The sequence below is a fragment of the Periplaneta americana genome, chromosome 14, assembly GCF_040183065.1.
Source record: "Periplaneta americana isolate PAMFEO1 chromosome 14, P.americana_PAMFEO1_priV1, whole genome shotgun sequence".
NCBI lineage: Eukaryota > Metazoa > Arthropoda > Insecta > Blattodea > Blattidae > Periplaneta > Periplaneta americana.
The window spans coordinates 84,595,669-84,618,402 of NC_091130.1; the positions used below are offsets into that span (position 1 = coordinate 84,595,669).

Here is a 22,734-nt window from a genome sequence, read left to right on the forward strand (position 1 = left end):
TAAAAGGTGTACTTTTTATTAGAAATCAGTTATTTTTTTAATAACTTAAGTAGCACGAAACCATATCAATTGTTTTTATATAAATTCAATGTAATAAAATTATAATAAAATAAGCTACTTGTTAATTCAATGTGATTGATTTTGGATATGTACAAAATTATGCCAATAATATGACATGGTTTGCATATGGGGTTCTCTCAAATTAAGTGCACTTTTCTTTCGATAAACATCACACCTCGAGGCTCGACCTCATCTCGTCCCGTATTAACATTCTGAAAACTTGGTAACCATGCAGGGAACAATGATATTAAACTAAATGTATGTGAGCAAGGGACCTTGGAACAAGTAAGTATCAGAGATTATTTACGTAACTACTACTACTTGTGGCCTTGGTTTGACAAGGTTCTAACTAACAAAATTGGAAAAAATGTGTTTTTCATTGTAATCACTCTTCATAATACTGTCTAGCTTATAAATATATTTCAGCATCATTTGTTGAAAAATGAACGAACTAGCAATGTGACAGAGTTCTCGCAGAAATCCAGGAATTTAATCCGTGTTATACACAGCTAAGCATGATATATTTTATTAGTAATATTGTTATTATATGAGTAATATGTTCAGATTATTGATAATATAAAACAAATATCAGTATACCTGTACTTTTTTCTATTAGAAACAGCTATCAGAATAATGAAAGTGTGACATCAAAGTTCTGACAATGCGTTCCTTGTTGACTATCCTGAAGATTACATTCCTCCTACTTCATCGATAATGAAAATAATGAAGAAACAATCCCAGGAACGTAATTATTATATTATGTAATGAACCTAACCTCAGTCGTAACATGTGATCTACAATGCAATTAGTGAGGTTCGATAAGCTATTACAAATTAAAACTGTGCATTAAACAATTTATAATTTTACAGTGAATTTCCTTCCAAGAATATGGTTTCTTTACCATTAAATTATCTGCTCACCGTTATATCCCTGAAATAAGACAAATGTTGGTTTTTGTTTTATAATAAGGAAACAGAGTGAAGTTGACCACAAAGTTAATTACAATTGAAGTTTTTTTAATGAAGAGGAAGGAAAGGACAAACAGGCAGCATTTGAAAAGAAGGCTTGACTTCAGTAAAAAATTTTCAGCATCTCAGCAAATTTCTTCAATTAGGTGACTTACTGCTTCACAGAGCTATAATGTCAACAATAGCAATGCGATGGACAAAAATTTACACAATGAAGAAAGTTTCGCGTATATATAGGACAGCCAAACAATACGTAGGATGATTATTATATTCAATCCCTTCGTTTTCCACTTAGCCTTTTTTTCATGTGTTCATAACATTTACAAACCCTCATTACAGTATACATTTTTTATTCGTCAATAATAATTTCATGTCTACCTTCACTTCCAGGAAACTGCTTCTTAAACCAGAATGTTTAATTGTGTAGTTATTTGTTTAATTTTAAAATGTAATATAATATTGTGACAGCGACGTGAGATTCGAACTCACGACCAGCGTCCCGCAAGAAAGCAGATCGCGCGGAGCACGTAGGGACGGCGTGCGGCGGAGTAGTGGGGAAAGGGGCCTACACGCGAGGGGAGGCTGCGCGCGCAGCTGCTACTTAACGCAGTGAATGGGGAACGGAACTTCCCGACTCTTCCAGAAGTGCGTCGAAGTGGAGATATCCAGATAATTCTCTACACACCTGTAGAAAATTCTCGCAACTATGATTTTGCTATAAAAGAAGAAGCGCCAGCGAACTCGGCCAGTCATTCATGATTAGTTCAGTCAGTAAGCCAGTGAACAGAGCAAGCAAGCCAGCCTTGTGTACCGGAGTTCGGCTCGAGTGTGCGTCCGCATCTGCGTCAGCATCCGAAGGCCTGAGTTCGAGTGCAGTGGACCGCAGTTGGAGGGACCTGAGTTCGAGTGCAGTGGACCGCAGTTGGAGGGACCTGAGTTCGAGTACCGTGAACTGTCTCTGGAGGTCTGTGGTTCGAGATACTGTGAACTCGAGAGACTGAGCTAGAAGAACTGTGAACTGAGAACTGATAGTTCTGATTTGTAAATAGTGCTTTGTAAATATTAGTTAAGATTAACAGTTCATTGTTGTTCGTACTAGTCCAAGTAAATTGTCATTGTCGTCGGTGGAGTGCTATAACGAATACTGTGTTAAGTGAAAATCCAATTGTTGACGAGAGCGTTTAAGGCGAATTCTAGAAAGGAATTATTGTTGTGGCGAATAAATTACATTGTTGTTACTAATAAAATTCACAATATAAACAACATAAAATATATAAATACATTTAAGTAGGCCTAATACAAGCGACATTGAAATTATAATAGCCAAATAACAACAAAAAATATATATGTAACTATTAATTTCAGAAATAACCAAGAAAATACACCAAAACAGAAGGTACGCAAAGTGGTATCTAATCCGCGTCATATTCGAAGTAGACATCCTCCACATATAACATCAAGTGAGATTGGCCTTTCATGAAGAATGATATAACAGAGATCTGATTGTTTTCACAAAATATAGTTTTAATTTCTGTAATTTATTAATGTTAATTGTTATCCAATCATAAATTAAAAGAGTACAATTTTTTTCCCAGTATAAATGTTTTATGTAATGAATAATAATGTTTTGAGTAATAAATAAAAATATGTATGATAAGTACTTTCTTGTGTTAAATATTAACGTATCTTGTTAACATGTTTCGACCTATTGACCTATTTTCGGTCATCTTCGGAACTGGTCGTTGTTGGTCTTGGCGCCTCTTGTTTCCTGTGTGGGTGCGTTCGTAGTGTAGAGTCAAAAAGTGTATGTGTTTTGAAATTGAGTTGTATGTTGAGAATATCGTTGGGGTGTGTTTTCGTGTGTCTATATATTTCATATTGTTCTAGTGTGTTGAGTTTCTGGCTTTTTGGTTGGATGTGCAGTATTTCCATGTCTATGTTGATGTCTCTGTAGGTGTGGTTGGCATTTGTGATGTGTTCTGCATATGTTGAGGTGTTTTGTAATTTTTTATGGCTGTCATGTGTTCTTTGTAACGTGTTTGAAATGATCTGCCTGTCTGTCCTATGTAGAAGTTGCTGCAGGTGTTACATTTGAGTTTGTATACGCCTGTGTGGTGATATTTGTTTGTTTGTGTTGTTTGTGTGTTGAGATGTTTTTGTAGAGTGTTATTTGTTGTGTATGCGATGTTGTAGTTTAATTTCTTGAATGAGGTTGCAATTTTATGTGTGTTTTTGTTTTCGTATGTTAGTGTGATGTATTTTTTGTGTTCTTGTGTTTGTGTTGTATTCTTCTGTTTTTTGTGGTTTTGTTCTTTCTTACGTATTATGTTGTCTATTATGTTGGGGTTGTATCCGTTTTCTTGTGCTATGTATTTGATTGTGTTTAGTTCTTCGTTGTAATCCTGTTGGTTCATTGGTATGTTGAGTAGTCTGTGTACCATTGTTCGGAATGCAGCTTGTTTGTGTTGTGTGTTGTTGTTGTTGTTCTTGTGGGTTTTCTGTATACACAGACAAAAAATTACAGACCAGACAGCCTCACTTCTGTGGTTTGCAAACAGATGGAACACTTGATTTCAGCATATCTAAGGCAGCATTGGAATAATTAAAATTAGTTACATAATTGTCAGCATGGGTTTTGGGAGGGCTACTCATGTGAGAGTCAATTAGTAACTCTATGTCAGGATTTAGCAGACGGAATAGATTCAAATAGCCAAGTAGATGCAGTTATTATTGACTTTTCACGCGCATTCGATGTAATCCACACGACATATCGTTGGTTAAACTACAATCAACGGGGGTTGACTTCAGAGTACTCCAGTGGATCAAGGGATTTTTAACTTATCGCACTCATAGAGTACGAGTGAGAGAGGAATTATCGAGCCCAATTGAAATTACTTTCGGAGTCTCACAGGAGAGCGTCTTGGGGCCTTTCTATTTCTGGCTTTTGTAAATGCTCTGCCAGTTAACATCTTGTCCAGAGTTCACTTATTCGCGGATGACTGAATCGTATACAGGGGAAAAAAAAGTCATGAAGATACTACTCTTCTTCAGAATGATCTCAATAGAATAAATGATTGGGCAATGGCCAACAAAATAAAAATAAATTCTCTAAATAGCAAAGCCGTCAGTTTTACAAGAAAAGGAGATACAATAATCGCATTGTATACGTTAGGGGGTGAAACCGTTCGGAAGTTAACAAATTTAAATATCTAGGAATAACTTTTAGCAACGATCTCGGTTGTGAGGAACATGTTACTGACACAGCGGGTAAAGGATGGAGGGTTCTAAGAAAAGGCTCTGATAAATCCAAGTAGATTGCATATAAGTCAGTTGTTCGTCCAGTAATGGAATATGGTGCTGCAGGTTGGGATCCTTACAAATTAAAACATATTAAAACATTGGAAAAGATTAAAAAGACGGGCTCTCAAGCGTTGCCGTAATAATTTAACATTAAAATGGAACACACTCACGGATAGAAGAACGCGAATTCGATTATGCGCAATGTTCAAAACATAGTCTACAGAAGTGAGCCTGCTTGAAGAGAGAAAAAAATAGGTTGCAGCCGCCAAATTACTCTTCAAGGAACGACCACTCACATAAATTGAGAGAAAGAAGACAAAGGACGGACACTGGAATGTTTTCTTCTCTCAATCGTACTATCAGGGACTGGAATGCTCTACCTGCAGACTTATTAAAGGTTTTACCAATAACCAAAAATAGACGGTAGTATATTATGCACACTATTTTGTTGCTTTACAAATATAGTGAGTAAGCAGAGAAACATAGTGAATCTCCAATGATTTTTATTGGGTGTGCACTGTGCAGTGAGTTGTAGTGAAAGTGCAGTGAGCTTCAAAGAAAATTCTGAGAATTACAGTGGCAGAGAAAAGAGATTGACTTACAGTGAAAGAGTGCGAGTTATAGTGAACATGCTAAAATAGCTTGCAATAAGGTCTAGCCTAGCGATTTTGAAGTTAATATAGTAAGTACGATTCTACGGAATAATAAGGGTGAAATTATGTTTTGTTATTTGATGTATTGTATCAGTGAAGAAGTGTGTTATGTCAGTAAAGTGTGTTTGTATCCGTGAAGTTTTATAGTTTATATTGGTAATGCGAAGTATTTGAAAAGTGAAATGTTTTTGAAGTGTTAGTGTGATCAGGATAGTGTTAGTGAAATGTGACGTATTTCCAGTGCAGTGAGTGAGTTGAGATCGAAATGAGTGTAGTGCTGAAAGGTAGGCCTACTTGTGTATGTATAAACATATATGTAACCCGTGGGTTTAAGTTCGAACTTAGGGTTAAGATACAAATTAGATTTACTTGTATTGTTATCTTAAGTGATCGTGCTTCATTTAATTTAGGGTACTCCTTGTTATTATTATTATTATTATTATTATTATTATTATTATTATTATTATTATTATTATTATTATTATTATTATTATTATTATTATAGTAATAGTAGTATTAATTGTACTTTATTATTATTATTATTTATTTATTATTAATTGTCATTATTGGGTGTAATTAGTTACCACTGCCAGCGGATATTTACCCATTTGCAGTGTGAATAAATACACACACATACTATCAAGAATGCCATGAGCGTTGTTTTAAAGGCAATTGAAATTGTTTAGGATGCATTAATTCAAATTGTTTACTGAATCTATTATTGGAATTGGAATTTGAAGGCTTTGGAAGTTGAGTCCAGTAAAGTAAAATAGTACCATAAAGTTCTACTTTCGAGACCAATTTGATCAAGGTAAACAAGTAAAATGCGACACTGTATGAAACAAAATATAATGTGAACTACAAGCCTATTGACCACTTTCCTCACTACTTAGATTCTCGAATAAGAGGATTTAAAAATATTAATTGACCATTCATACCCACGTCAAAATTCAACTCTGGAAGTAGAGCAATGCGCCACTTACAGGCTACAGGCCAGAATCCCTCCATCCCCGCAATGTTCATTGTACTTACGTAGCCACCACATGAGTGATCTCATATTTTAAGTAGTAAGTTAGGTTGAAATGTAACCCTACTGCGGCTGAATGACCAGATGTTCAACCTGAGGTGGTCCGAGTTCGAGTCTAGCTATAGTATTTCTCAGGATTCTCCCGCTCCTCATATTAGACATCTACTGTACATCATCCCGTTAACATTAATTTCTCCATTCCGTCAAAATTCCATAGTATTCCCCGAATCCGGCTGGGGACGCACGACTTAGGCACGAATGGGGTTGCCTGCTCGAAAGCTGAGTACGCAACGAACCTTAAGGCTGGACCACAAAATACCGGGATAGAGAACCAGAATGAGAACGGGAAGCGGAGGACGTTAACGTGAAGATTTTTGATTCACAATAAACCGAGAACGGCAACGGCTATGCATATCAATATGTATGTCAATAACGATATGTAAAGTCGATATTACACATTCTGAAGTTATTTCTGTATAACTGACCAATGGAATTTTCTCATGAGTACAACCCAGCCAACATGAACACAGGTTAACAAACTTCTAAATGTATGGCACGGAATGTTTAAGAATTCAATTCAAGTGGTAGCTGGTCACATACAGCCTATATTGAAAGTGAACTTCTGAGTTAGTTAGAAACAGAGATGAAGAAGAAATTATGTCACAGTCTCCTTGCTACAAAATATACGACGACTAAATAGCTTGATGATGACAACGGGGTGAATATAGTAAGCTGTGATCGGAAACGATAACGGCAAAGTTAAAACTTCGCCAACCTTCACGTTCCCGTTCCCTGGCTCCGATAAGCTTCTCGTTAATAGTGAACGCTCACATTTAAAATAATATATTGATGTTAACACATTTTCCGTTCTCGTTGTAGTTTTGCGTTCCCGATTTATTGTGGACCAGCCTTTAGTGTAGTCAGCCGGTATGGGTTTGGGAATGCGTCTAACTTGATGATTAGCGCAATAGTTCTGAAAGGTTCCCAGTGCTGGGTCGTAGTGCCTCCCTCCCGAAATGCAATTCAAATTAATATGGAGAGGAGTTCTGCATTGGTCACTTTGTGGACACGAATGTTAAACGCCGGTGAGAGTGCGAGCAGAAGTAGAGCAGAGCTCGCTGCTCTGGATGCCAGTGAGAGGCACATTGTTGTTCGAGCGAAGCTTGATTTGGAGTCCGTTTCATTCTCCAATATAATAGTGAGAGTTGAGAACTTACTGTTCTGACTCAGGACTCGATCTTTTGCTCCGCTGTATTCATTGTCTTCAGAAGCCCGGAATGTGTGGACAGAATAAACTCATGGGAGCAGCACGTAGCAGTGTTAAATTTAACAATCTTTTCAACCGCAGAGATTATTTAGCGTCAAAATTCAGCGTGAATGAGAAATGGCTAATTTTAACATGAAACGTTTCCGCGCTTGACATTCGAGACATCTTGTCATACTTTCTGTTAATACGGTCACGTCATAAATTACAGTAGGCCTTAGATTACTTAAATTAAGATGCTCTTAAAATAAAGGATTTTTTAATCCAGCCAGCCGTGATGAAGCATGAAGGAGAGACAAATTAACGCGACTCCATAATAAATTAATTATGATTCGTACACAAATAGGGGTGATTAATAAATGTGGGGAGTATAGAGAGAGAAATAGTTAACTTAATATAGTATAATTGAAGACCTGAATTGACAAACATCTCAAGTCCAAAATGTATAGAATTTAACTTTTTACCTCACAAATGTGTTTTACATAGGCTTCCAACCTGCAAAAAATAATATCCCAAGTCCGACTCTAAACCTGTATTTTTAATCATACGAATATTCATTTCAGTACTCTTTATTGCAAGCATATTGAGTTTCTTTGTTCCCTGAAAAATTTATTTCAATGGAAATGATTCTAAATCTATGCAACAACATATTATTATTATTATTATTATTATTATTATTATTATTATTATTATTATTATTCATTACATTTTCAAACAATTCGCTGATGTCACATTGATTGTGAATCGTTTCAGCTATCAATTGCATTGTTGTCATGGAATGAGGAAGCAATTATGAAGTAATTAACGAGAAGGCTTCGCCTTGTTAAATGTAAATATGAGAAATATAAAGACAGAAATAAAAAGAAATATCAAACTTTAATTCCAAATATCAAAATTCCCCGCAATCCTATCCAAGTTCACAATAACAATCACGAACTGCATAAGCGTTTCACCCAAATTATAAGACTCCCATGAATCCCCCATCACTTTTTCCTGGAGCCCTTTAGCCTACTAGATTGTTATATGTGCCGAAAATCTACGACACGAAATCCACAGCTTTACTTTCTTCTCAGAAGAAAAAAAATATTTTCAAGATTATATCACCCTTTAAATTCAACGTCCTCGTGTTTCAACCAGCGAACCTCGGATTCAACTATTTTCATGTAATCACAGACCACCGAGGACGATAAGATCCCTGAAATCACTTCAGACAGATTACGTGTTTTTAATGTGAAGGACTCGTTCGCTATGCAGTCTCAAATACACTGACTGCAACCTTTCTATTATTTTTCCCGGCCTTATATTTTTCACTTCACTTTCCGTTTTGATCGTCAAACGTTCTGCAGTCTCACAGGACTTCACCACACTGAAACGTACAGTCTGAATCGAAACGTGGGTCCGCAAACATATCTAAAAAATGGGGACGGAAAACGGCTGACTAGTAAATTTGTCTGAAACTCTTTTAAGCAGGAATAGGCTTTTGCGTGCCATGAAGCTGAAACAGAGTTATCTCGCTTCATTTCTAAGTCATGCTAAGAATTCACACTGAGCCTGTTTCTGGTTCCTTTCGATTACCCTTTCCTTCTTATTTCTTTTGCAAAACTTTGTATGCGTTATGTCTGGTCTTTTGTATTAAGTTAAATATTAACACCTTTGTGTTTCTTTTGGAATTGACCTTCTCGTCCCTAGGAGTTTATAATTATCTACCTCCAAAGCTCGAGTTTGAGTAGATTAGTCCTCACTGTTAGGATTTTGAATCAACTTATTCAATCACAAGTGGGTGAACTCCCTAGTTATGTTGTCAACATGGCGAACACACGATATGAAATACTTATCAAGTCCAGACGAAAGGGACATAATCTCCATTTCTCTATTGGAAATCTAATCTTGGTCCTCGGGGTTTTGCACAGAAAACTGCATCACAGCGAGCAGTAACAGTATTGTGGCGAAAGCAAATATTGTTTTCGATGTGATGTCAAATCATACAATCCAGCAATCGATTGCTTTCATGGCGACTAAATTTATACAAATATTTCTGATTTATGATGTCCCACACTGAAAATATTTTTGAACTTTGATGTTATATATTGGAATTATAACGTCTCATACAGGAAATATTATTTCCTGGACTAAGTTAGCATGTCTGATAGTGAAACGAGTGGGACGGGCTCAAATCCTGGTTGGGACATGTTATACCTAGTTGGGGTTTCTCCCTCAACCAATTGAAGCAGAATTGCTGGATAACTTTCGGTGTTGGACTTCGTACTCATTTAGCTATCATGAAGTCACATATTATCATCATCATTATCATCCATACCATAACCGGGTTAAGTTTACGGTACGACGTGCCGTACTTGTACAAAAGCGCAACCGTTCGGCTACAAATATCATTCACAGAACAGGAATGGTAAGCACAATAAGCCTCAGGCTAAAGTGTAACCCTTTGGGTCCCTTCTCCGTAAAAGAGAGAAAAAAGTCCCATACTGTAAATAGTGTATTTCTTAACTATGACATGGCATAGTGGAAAGATTTCTGAACTATGACGTTGCATGGTGGAAGGTTTTCATGAACTATGACGCTAAATATTAAAATATTTCTGAACTATGACTTCACATACTGGAAATATTTCTGATCTGTGTCATTGTGTATTATTTTTTTAAACTACCGTACAACTTTAACTATTGGAAATATTTATGAACTCTAATAGTTTCAAATTGGAAATATTTGTGAATTGTAAGGCTTCTAATTAGAAATATTTATGAATTGTAAGGTTTATAATTAGAAATATTTCTGACCTGTGGCTTTGTGTACTATTTTTTTTAAATTCAACGTTAACTATTGGAAATATTTATGAATTCTAATAAAGTTCCAAATTGGAAATATTTGTGAACTGTAAGGCTTCTAATTGGAATTATTTCTGAATTGTAAAGTTTGTAATTAGAAATATTTGTGACCCGTAAGATTTATAATTGGAAATATTTCTGAACTCTAATGTTAAATAGGGAAATATTTCTAACTTGAATCATTTCTGTGTAAAGTGTTCTTTATTTCAAACATATCTGAACTGTGAAATCTCATCCCATCTGCCGCTCTTTATAATGAAGTATCATGTTTACAAATAGTTCAAGGGGAAAGCTGCAATTGTTATTTGGTGTGAGTACTTACCTTGCAGGATGGCCAACTTGATTTCGTCCTGGCATTCTGCTATGACTTTCTCGATGCGTTGAGGCGCTATGGCGGGGGACTGGCATCTCTTCTGCTCGGTAACAAAAGACAACCAATTAGCAAACGTCAGAGATGAGAATGCCTGCCGCATTGTGCTGAGTCACGAAACGTGAACATCCTCTTCTCAATTGAACAGCCATCCATGTAAAACACTTACGGGGTAAGCGACAGAAGCTTTTGACATGAAAGCTAGAATGCACTTCCTGAATACCTGCTGCACTTATCTTCATCATGTGTAATATATATATATATATATATATATATATATATATATATATATATCGCTGTTGTTTCGAAGTGACACAGCATCTTCTGCAGCTAGACTATCGAAGAGTCTGTAATTTCCTCTACCAACGGTTGTCAGCGGTGTTGTGCATTGTATCCCAGAATCTGATGTGAGTACAAGTAACAATATCTTCACTTTGTTCATTGACGACATGGGATCAAGCTACTAGCGTGGTACCGTGGTAGTATGAACTACGTTAGCTTACGTGAAGTATGTTATAATTAGGGCAGTGACATCGGTAGGCCTAAATTTGTATTAGTTTGAAGATGAACATACGATGCTGGACAGAATGTAGTCGACGTGTTTCAAGTACAGGCAGCGGAAGCAAGCACGTTCCGTGTTTTGTATACGATTATTGCGTATTATTAAATCAAGACAATACAATTATTGTGTATAAGGGTTAACATCGGAAAGATCTAAAATGTTGAGGTTGAGAATAATTCTTGGAAATCATACTTAAATTGTCACAAATGTAGTAAAACATAAGTCTGAAAAGATGTTTTTTTTTTCTTTTTTTTTTTTTTAATTTAGAGTTTTGCATTACAGTTTTGGAAAGCCGAAAACGTACATGGCGTATGATGATATAAGCAAAAAGGTGTGTGCGAAAATAAACATAGTAATACAAAAAAACTGTGGTTTCAATACATTATGCAAAATTGCAAATGTTTTGTCAGATGACAAGTGTGATTGTTATAAACTTGATGTATTTAGTAGTATTTAGTATTTATTTATTTAACCTGGTAGAGATAAGGCCGTCAGGCCTTCTCTGCCCCTCTACCAGGGGATTACAACTATAACATGAACAATAAGATTACAATTAATATTAAATTTACAATTACAATTACAATAAAAATTAAAGTACGACAAGAATACCTGATTAATGAAAACTAGACATTTTATCATAGAAGTTAAGAACAAAGAATATTTTTGTATTTACTAAATTACAAATTAAACCTACAATAACAAAATTCTATAGTGATGAAATTACCGGATATTGAAATATTTTGTGATAGATTAAGAGAACTATTTACAAGAAACCATGTCTGAACGAGTCTCAATTACTGACCAAGTGCCTAGTAAGTTTGCGTTTGAATTGAATTTTATTTCGACAGTCCCTGATGCCAGCAGGTAACGAATTCCAGAGTCTTGGCAGGGCTATTGTGAAAGAGGATGAGTATGAGGAGGTGCGATGGGATGGTATTGTTAGTATTGTTTCATGGCGAGAGCGTGTGTTCAGATTGTGGTGGGAAGAAAGGTAAGTGAAGCGAGACGACAGGTACGAAGGAATAGAAGAGTTCAAGATTTCGAAGAGAAGGAGAAGTGAATGTAAATTTCTTTTCTTATCTAGTTTAAGCCAACCTATTGCTTCCAGGGATGGGGTAATGTGATCATATTTACGAACATTGCTTACAAAACGTACACACAAATTATGAGCACGTTGAAGTTTCGTTTTGTTGTAACTGGAAAGGTCAGTCAGTAAAATGTCAGCATAGTCAAAATAGGGAAATACAAGGGCCTGCACAAGGGACTTTTTTAAGCAAGAGGGAAGATGAACATTTATCCTTTTTAGCACATGGATAATAGAGTATACTTTTCTGCAGGTTTCTGTGATTTGCATGTCCCAGTTGAGATTATTATCCATGTGAATGCCAAGATTTTTTACCGAAGGACTGAAAGGGATATGCACTGTACTTACTTTAACGGGGGAAATGGATGACGTGAAATATTTTACATATGCGCCCTTGGTTCAGCCGATGTTGAACGCAGTTTTTCCACATACAAGGTTATATTATCCGACACTCGGCGGTCATTTTCATTTGAAACTTTGAAAATGAATGTTGTTGTTTATTGCAGCAGGAACCGAAACCAGGCAAACAACATGTAAGAAAAGTAAGGTACGGAATAGATGTGATAAATAAATTAATGTAACAGTTAAATATAGGGGAAGCAAAATTGTACGCCTTATATCTTTTCGGCATTCTAAAGCTCTAATGCAAAACTCTAAAAAAAAAAAAATAAAAAAACATATTTTCAAATTTATTTTTTACCACAATTTAAGTATGATTTCTCAACCTCACCAGCATTTTAGACCTTTCCGATATTAACCCTTATATACAATGATTGATTTTATAATACGCAATAATCGTATACAAAACGCGGAACGTGCTTGCTTAGGCGTGTGTCAAATTCGCTTCCGCTGCCTGCACTTGAAATGCCGACTACATTCTGTCCTGCGTCGTACGTTCACCTCAAACTAATACAAATATACTGATGTCACGGCCCTAGTTATAATGGCAATGACTAATACATCATATCAGTATTGTGAATATAATGTGTGAATAACATTTTGTCAAGTTAGGCGAGAAGGTGCCTTCAACCATGGACATGCTACCTGACTTAACACCATGTTTTCCCGTGTAGAAAGTAAGTTAAATACCCCCGGAATAAGGGTATAAATACGTACACAAACCATGGACCATATACCCTTATTCCGGGGGATATTCAGTTTTTCTTTGATATAGGTTCTATTAATACAGAAAGATATTACAGCATATTGCAGAAAGGACGGAAAAATCTTTTTATGAGGACTATTTCCAGCTGACAGCATCCTGATGAGAAATACTTCGAATGTGAATGTCCATAAAGTGCGTGAATAAAGTTATCTACATCCACAACAGTCATATTTCCAATTGGAAACTTATCTCTTGCTACCTTTACGATTATTTAATTTTCCACACAACTCAAATGACCATCTCTATCTTTTTTTCTACTTTGAATAATTTTAGGTTACTTTCAAGTCGTTAAGTTAAAGCAAAATAGGTATACAGAGACAGATGGAAAGGCAAAAATTACTTTTCCGGTATGAAGGATGCTGAAAATGTTTATTTCCAGAAAAAACTCGAAATCGATTTTGCGTGTACCACAATGTTCTCTTCCTAAATTTGTACTATAATAATAAAGTTAAATATACGGAAAAATACACAGGTTAATTTCTTCAGAAGTAGAGCGGAAAATATTATTTTTATTGCTCTGAAACTTGGACACAAACTTTGAAAAGGAAACATTAAAATAAAAAAGTATAATACCTGTAAAATAATGTTTAAAAGTGTATAAGCCTAATATTATAAATCAATAAATTAATATCAGATTGATAAAAACTAAACCCGCAGGAAAATTTACGAAGTTTGCTCACTTAGATTAATCCTGATATAATTATTTTCATTAAAATAATGTTCTTACGAATATAGATATTATTCCGAATAGGTATACAGTACATCACTATAAGCCAGACTTCTGTACAATAGATTAACGAAGTTCTGGTTACAAACGGAAGGAATACTTATCTCTACATACAAAACTAACCACACTGCAACGAACAAGCAACTGTTTGTGTGCTAGCAGCGACACCAGCTTCAATCATAGTGTTTCTTGCAGCAAGCGGCACTTACTTTTGCAGGGGCAGCTCCAGAGGGAGAGTACATAGACAAGTAGTTGTAACTGGCGATCAGGATGTCTGTTTCCAAACTATTAAACGTAAAGACTCTAGCGAAACTAATATTTGTAGAAGAATGGGAAGAGAAACTCTTTTGTTGTGCACAGGAAGAAAATGTAATATCGTCGTTGTTCCTGCAGTGCAAAATATACCATTTTTCAGTAGGACTTAAACACTTGATTTTGAATAGTGATGTTGTTGCATTTTGAATGTAAATATACTTAAGTAGTTTAACATAATAAAATATTGATTTGTGGTGTCAGTGATATAATTTATTTATCTTAGGTTATTTATTCGTCCTATGGCAGCCGTACATAGGCGACTGTGATTCTTACATTTTCGAAAGAAAGAAATATAATTACAAATAGGAGATTTTATTATTTGCTGTATCACTATTTCAGTTATTTAATAGTGCAAAAATCTTAAAATCGATAAATATGTCACATAGGATTTATTGCAAGAACAACGACGATATGTTTGTTATATTCTAAACAACTAGGGTTTCATATTACCACCATAAAGAGGCATTACAGAAAAATCTATTGTCACGTGTACTTTGCCATAATATTAATACTGATTAAGAAAAAAGCATTGCTGAATATTATTTTTTGATATTATACAATTTTGAAACTTTGTAAAGAAGCCTAAAAAAGGGAAAATTGCTCAGATTTAAAAATTTCCCAAAAATTCACTGCAATTCAAAATATCCACTCCTTTGGTTATTTTGGTCTAGGTTTATTTATATTTTCGACTCGACATATATATGTGAACAATATAAAACAACAAAAAAATTAAATACTTTAAATGTAAAGCGCGCTCCCGATTGACGGACCAACATTTATTTGAGCAATTACAAATTGCAACTTATGATTGAGAACCAGATTTCAACGTAGTTTGGTTAATTATTTCCAGATTATACGGGTGAGGTTCAGTCCTCTCCTCCCCAGAGCCTACTGCTTTCTACCGCCCCTCGTCTTGTAAGGCGGGCTGCGTTTCATATGACGTCACCTACGTTGACTTTTGCCGACGACTGGTGTAGACGTGTAGAGTAGAGTAGACTTTCAGTTTTATTGTTTTCACTGACGTGCAATACGATCAGCTGTTTCATCCGCACGGTTCTGTATTGCGGCCAGCCGCGTAAAGTCAAAGACGAGAAGTGGAGTTCTTTCAATCTTTCCATAAACGCCACCTTGCTCAGGGAGGACATACTTTACCAGATGCAAACTTTCCACTCACCATATATTACTTTTATGTTCTATGGAATAAAATAGCGATAATTCTTTAGGCTGACATATACAAAAATGATGTAAACATTCAAGGTATAATCACAGTCTAGTATATAAAGTCACGAAGCTCAATACGTAGTAAATATGCATCCACAGATAGTTGCTAACCACTAGGATAACTACTGCCGCCTCATCACAGACAATGCGAAATAGTACCTGCACAGTCTATGGTTTCTAGTACCCTCATTAACTCAAGCTTCGTGACTGTATATACTAGACTGTGGTATAATGTTTTCAACGTTCTGCATTTCTAATTTAATGAGATAATGTTTCTATAAGTTATGAACCTTACATTTCTTTTTTGTCTCCTATTTAGCAAATTTCCTGATGTACATCTTTTCTTAAGATTTCAATTGCTTTCACATAATGATCTTTGGAAAATAGAGCAATATTCACATTATATTTTAACATGAAACGTTTATATGCTAGACAGTCGAGAAATTTTGTCACACTTTCTGTTAATAAGGTGCGTCTTGGATGACTGAAATTATGATGTGTTTGAAACGATGTAGTTTCGAATTCAGCCTACCACGATAAAACATAAAGGGAAACAAACGAATGCGACATCATAACGAATTCATTTTATATTAGAAATGGGACGATTAATAAATGCGGGGAGTATAAAGAAAGAAATAGTATAATTACTCGTATAAAGTACTTAACTGTGGTATTGATTTTTAAACGAATCCAGTTCTTTGTGATGACATGATATTATTTTTTGTATTTGCAATTTCAAACAATTTATTGGCGTCATATGGATGTGTGATTGGTTTCAACTATCAATATTACATTATTGCCTCGAGATTAGGCCTTATGGAATGAGGAAGCGATTACGAAGTAATCAACGAAAAGGCTACGCCTTGTTAAATTTAAATGCCGGAGTATAAAGACAGAAATGAAAAGCAATAGCCTACCAAAATTTCGTTTACAATTCCAGAGATCCTTACAATCCCAACCATGCTCACAATAACAATCACGAATAACATAAACGTTTCACGCAATTATAGGGATTCAAAATTAATCCCTCACTTTTTTACTCGCTCAGAATGAATAGAGACATAGCCTACGTTTCTGAAATGCAGAGCAAACTTCGTGAATTACTCTGTGTATTTAGTACGGTATCGTAGTTGATAAAATTGACGAAAATAGAAAGTAAATTCCCACGCCGTGGCGTCGTGGTCTAAGGCATCGTGCCTAGGACTCGCGTTATGGAATGCGCGCTGGTTCGGGTCCTCATGGGGGAAGAAATTTTCTCATGAAATTTCGGCCAGTGTATGAGACCGGTGCCCATCAAGCATCGCGATGCATTTGGATAGCTACGATAGATAGCGAAATCCGGTTGCGAAAGTCAGCTATAACGGCTTGGGGGATCATCGTGCTAAGCACACGATACCTCCATTCTGGTTTATAGGTCTCGCAAGCAGGGAATACCGACGGAAGGAATGCGAATGAAACAATGCGATTAGGAAGAGCGGGCGACAGGAAAGCTCACGAGATAGCTTGAATGACATTCAAGAGTACGGTCGGAAGAGAAATGACATCGATAGAATCAGTTGTGATAGTTACATTATGACTTTAGTTTGTTCCATTGCATGTGAATAAGTGTCTTGTATCGCACGGTATTATTATTTCATTCGTAAACACATGTTGCGCGTTTAATTAGCTTCGAATTTTTCTCTTGCTACGTTCTTTATTCCACAGCGATGTCCTCATTTGTTCATCTTCTTGGAAGAGACAGTACTTCCATCGGCCGGCATCTCTCGCCCCCTCGGCGTGCCTACATACACACGTCAAAAAGATAGCAACGCCACTATTGCTTTTCGGTAATCGTTCCTTGCGCGAGCTATACCTCTGCTTCGGCATGTAAACGTGAGACCAGCAACCGGCTGGTCGGTCTGGGCCCTTCAAGGACTGTGGCGCCACGGATTATAAATAAAACTAAAATTATCTCAATTTGTACATTAAAATGGGAGACATTCTTAAGAAATAATGATATAGCTTTCAAGGTAAAAGAGCAACTTGATATCGGCATTTCACGCTAGGAATGGAGCGACTAAGGTCTAATCGCCAAGATAATTGTTTCTTAATTCGGTAACAATGAAGAATAAAAGAGTTGATTTATATTAAAATCTTTACGCAAAAATAATATTTTTTTATAGTTACCTGATATTGCTAATACACTCTGTAGATAAACCTCCATATAGACCACAAAACATTAATAATAATAATAATAATAATAATAATAATAATAATAATAATAATAATAATAATGATTATTTATTTTAGCTGGCAGAGTTAAGGCCGTAAGGCCTTCTCTTCCACTCAACTATCAAAAAGAGTATATACATATGCATGAACTTACAAGAATTTAACAATTTGATTTAGATTAGAGTTACATGTATACAAGAGTTATTTACGAATTAAACAACAAAATACTATGAACTATTAATTAAACACTGAAATAAACTGTGTAGCAGAATTAAGCTAAAATACATAGAATGTTAATATATTTCAAATAATATTAGATAATAGAAAGAGATTATTATGAGACAATTTTGAAAATACAGCACAATCAGGATGATGTCTAAAAGAAAGAAGTAACAATGTTGTCAGTGATAGTTTAAATCAGTATGATTGGAGTGAAATGCTAATAAGGTTATCTTTTAAGCTGTTCTTAAAGGTGTTTATTGTCTTGCAGCCCCTAATACTTTGTGACAAGGAATTCCATTGACGCGAGGTGGATACTGTAAAAGATGATGAATAACAAGATGTTCTATGAAGAGGCATACTTAGCGTGCCACAGATAAGTGATCTGGTATTTACGTCGTGGTTAGAGTATAGGTAAGAGAAACGAGACGAAAGGTAATTTGGTGTTAAGGTGTGCAGAATTCGAAAGAGTAAACACAAAGAGTGTAAAGTTCTGCGTTCTTTAAGTCTTAGCCACGAAAGACTTGCGAAGGACGGTGATATGTGGTCATATCGTCGGATGTTGCACACGTATCTGACGCACTTATTCTGAGCTCGCTGAAACTTGACTGACAGTTCAGAACTTAGATCACTTAACAAAACGTCACAATAATCGAAGTACGGCATTACTAGGGTTTGTACTAGGGTAAGTTTTAGTTGCTGGGGCAAGAAGTTTCTCAAGCGACTCAAACAGTGAATGGAGGAACAGATTTTTTTTATCGTTTCTTTAACTTGAAAATTCCAACTTAGATTATTATCAAAAAAGAAGCCAAGATTTTTTACGACAGATGAATAAGGGATTAGCGTGTTGTTAAGGGTAACAACTGAAAGATTGCTGTTATTAAGGGAGTTAACTAAACGCTTATGTCCAATAATTATGGCTTGAGTCTTACTTGGATTAAGTGCGAGTCCGAAATTGGCCGCCCAAGTGGAGACAGTGGCTAGGTCACAATTTAACTTGTCAATCGATTCATTGATCGTATTGGGTATGGAATGTATGTAAAGTTGTAGGTCATCGGCATAGAGGTGATATCGGCAATACTGTAATTTCTTTGATACGTCATTAATGTAGATAGAGAAAAGTAGTGGTCCTAATACGGAGCCCTGCGGCACTCCCGCCTTTGTACATCGCCATTGGGAGAAATTAATATAAAATATGTCCTAGAAAATGCGATACACGGCAATATCATGCTAGAAATCAAAGCCACTGGCGCAGTTTAGACGACAGAGAGTTGATCAGAGGCTGTGCTCGGACGTGGGTTCGAATCCCACATAAATTGATATCCAATTGCAAGCGAATAAGAGACGGGCGTTATCTAATCTGCAACTATTGTTATCTGTATATAACCGAATACTATCATAGAAGTTATGACGTCACTGGACGAATCTATGTAACTGTCAGTCAAACATCACGTAATTTCATGGCGAATCCTTTACAAATGTCATTTCGCATTACACTAAATGACCTCGCAGTTGATACAGATTCGTTAAATAACACTGAACAACAAGAATTTTACTCGGACTTAAAACAATGTATGTCTTATAGTTTGGTGTGCACTGAATCCGAAAATGCATCGCTTTTCTTCGTATCACGTAAGGTTTTCAAGATATGGGCTACTATGATTTCACTTTTCGATAAGCGCTCCGCCAGGAAACATCTGGCGCAAGTTGATGGTTGTAAACCAAAACAAAAGTTAATGCATTTTATGAGTTTATGACTTATTTCCGGTTTCTTATTATTGTTGGCATCTTTATTTGTACTTCTAATAAATAAGTAGATATTAGTCCTTTCTATTCAGTAAATTTCTTAACAGTTCAAAATAACGTCTACGCAATGAACAAACAAGAATGTGATTTTCAGTATTTAAAAGAAACGTTTACCATCTTGAGTGAAGGTAAATTAAAAGAGGACACTTTAATCGGTCCACAAATTCACAAAGTTATAGCTGACTCTTTGTTTGAGGAAAAACTTTCCGTTACAGAAACAATGGCGTGGCGCACTTTCAAAGATGTTTGCTCAAATTTCCTTGGAAATTCTAGGGCAGACAACTAAATAGAACTCGTTCTGGAAATCATGTCAAGTGCATATGGGAAAATGAGGTATAATATGTCTCTCAAAATACACTTTTTACATTCTCATTCGGATTTCTTTCCTCCTAACCTTAGAGCTGTAAGTGACGAGAATGGGGAAAGATTTCATCAAGAAATATCTGAAATGGAAAGGCGATATAAAGGAAGATCGTCATCCAGCATGCTTGTAGACTATTGCTGGTTCCTTTTAAAAGGAAATCCCGGGTCTCGTTATAAACAGAAGTCATCCAGAAAATTCTTTTAAATGTAAGTTCAAATTTGGAGATTTTTCTCAGCATACGCATTAAATATTTGTATTGTTGTTGTATTTTAAACTATGTAACATCATTATTGTATTCAATACACATTTTTCAAGTATTATGAGGCATTTTGAATCCCTAGTCCGTTGTAATTTTACCAGCAGCAGTGAAAAAAAAAATCAATTAATTTTCCCCGGAAAATGGTACGTGATGGGGCAATTTGGATTTTAAATTCAGATTTAGGGCACAGATATTAGCAATATTCACTTATTTTCATTTCGGAGTAAGACAAAAAGTAAAAATTTGTTGTTCAGTGTAATCTGTATGCTAAAAATATTTAACAAATTAATTCTCCAGAAAAACTACACCAAAGAAAGCTTCTTTTGCTTCACTGGCTTGTGTGAAATGTATATAGTGGTAAATAAGTGGTTTTAGTTTGCAGCCACGAATACTTCGAACATAAAAATCGCATATTCTAATGCACTGTTATAGCACCTCCGCCCTATTTGTTACTAATATAACACTCAAGAGATTCACGACGCAATACTAAGAAACTGATGATTTCCTTAGTAATTCGTACTGGAAATTTCGTATGTTATGTTGTAATTAATAACAAGTGGGGGGAGGGCTACAGTAGTGCATTAGAATATACAGGTAAATATTAAAGTTTGAAAGTATCTGTGGCTGCAAACTAAAACCACGTGTTTATATATTATATATACTTTATTGGTTTATTTTACGACGCTTCATCAACTGCGATGCTTATCTAGCGTCTGAGTAAAATGAAGTTGATAATGCCAGCGAAAGGAGCGCAGAGTTCAGGGCCGAAAGTTATCCCGCATTTGCTTTCAATCGGTTGAGAAAAAACCGCAAAAAACTACAACCACGCAACTTGTTCCAACCAGGATTTGAAGCCGCTCGTTTCACGGTTAGATATGCTAACCATTATTCCACAGTGGTGGGCTTATCACTACATGTATATCTCACAGAAGCCAGTAAAGCAAAATGAAGTTGTACCTCATTTGGTGTAGCTTTTCTGAAATATCTTCTTTTAAAAGTAGGCCTATTAGCAAAGTCGTTAAAATTTCAGAATTTGTATCACAAAGCTTCGCCTATGCTGAGGTTCCACACCCTAGGCGTGATTTAGGAAAGTGTTCAAGGCTATCCAACAGTCTAAGTGCTGTTCGTACCTTTGAGGAGGCCGCGAGGGTCGCCGTCGATACCATTGCCACCAGAACCAGGCTGTGCAGGAGCGACATTGTAGTTGGACGGTGCTTAACGTGGTCTCGTGAGCGACTGACTGACTGGAACTCTCCGTGCCCCACTCTGCGGCTTCAGACTTTCATATCAGCTGCCAGACACCCAGAAAATTATTGTCTGTTGCACCATAGCGCCGTGGTTTGTTTATTCTGACGAAGAAATCGGTAATGCAACCGCGTGAAGACTGCCTCTTTTCCATGTAAACATCACTTACTAATTGACCTACTACACCTCACTAGTTTTTGTTTTGTGAAGAAAGAATAGTACAACGATTATGCACTGCGACCTAAGTTCTATTGCCCAACTCCTATCTTAGAATTGGTGTTTTATCAAGTCAGTGACTGACAAGCAAACATTCTGATGGAGGCAGATAAAAAAGTTAAATATTTTTCTTCCAACATGTTAATGATGTCAAAAGAAGTGCTTATGCAAATTACCACTCGACCGCAATTACGAGGCCCGTAAAAAAGTAAGTTCGCCAGGGGCCGCTAACAGAAAGAAAACACAGTTTCATTGGAAAAATTTATTGGAACAGACACAGCAATTGTAGAGCTATTTTTCAACATATTCCCCACCAGAACTGAGACATTTGTCATATCATGGAATCGAAAGAGAGGTGCAGACTGCTGTCAAGCGTTGGTTCCGATCCCAGGCACAAAAAATCCATGGCGCTACAGCCCATGAAGGGCCAAGACCGACCAGCCGGCTGCTGGCATGACGTCCACATGCCGAAACAGAGGTGGACGATCATCCAAGCAGAATGGAGGTATCGTGTGGTTAGCACGATGATCCCCCCCAGCCGTTATAGCTGGTTTGCTAAATCGGATTTTCGCTACCTATCGTAGCTCCCCAAGTGCATCACGATGCTGGGTGGGCACCGGTCCCATACACTGGTCGAAATTTCGTGAGAAAATTTCTTCCCCCATGGGGATTCGAACCAGCGGCAGGATGCCTTAAACCACGACGCCACGGCGCAGGACCCAATTCCAGGCACAAGGATACAAAACTGATCCCATGGTATGACAAATGTCTCAAGTGGGGGATATGTTGACAAATAGCGCAACAATTGCTTTATCTGTTTCAATAAATATTTCCATTAAATTGTGTTTTTTTCTG

General features: G+C 36.3%; 1 protein-coding gene across 1 annotated transcript in view; it reads right to left on the reverse strand.

Annotated features, from left to right (window-relative positions):
* Obp73a (Odorant-binding protein 73a) overlaps positions 1 to 21,708 on the reverse strand; it is a 69,690-nt gene extending 47,982 nt beyond the window's left edge. Inside the window, exons 1-2 of the mRNA XM_069845700.1 lie at positions 21,549 to 21,708; positions 10,438 to 10,528 (exon numbers count right to left, since the gene is read on the reverse strand). Of these exons, the coding sequence (XP_069701801.1) occupies positions 10,438 to 10,528; positions 21,549 to 21,617 (160 nt within the window). The 5' untranslated portion in view covers positions 21,618 to 21,708. The remainder of the gene's footprint in view (positions 1 to 10,437; positions 10,529 to 21,548) is intronic.
* Between the last annotated feature and the right edge of the window lie 1,026 nt (positions 21,709 to 22,734).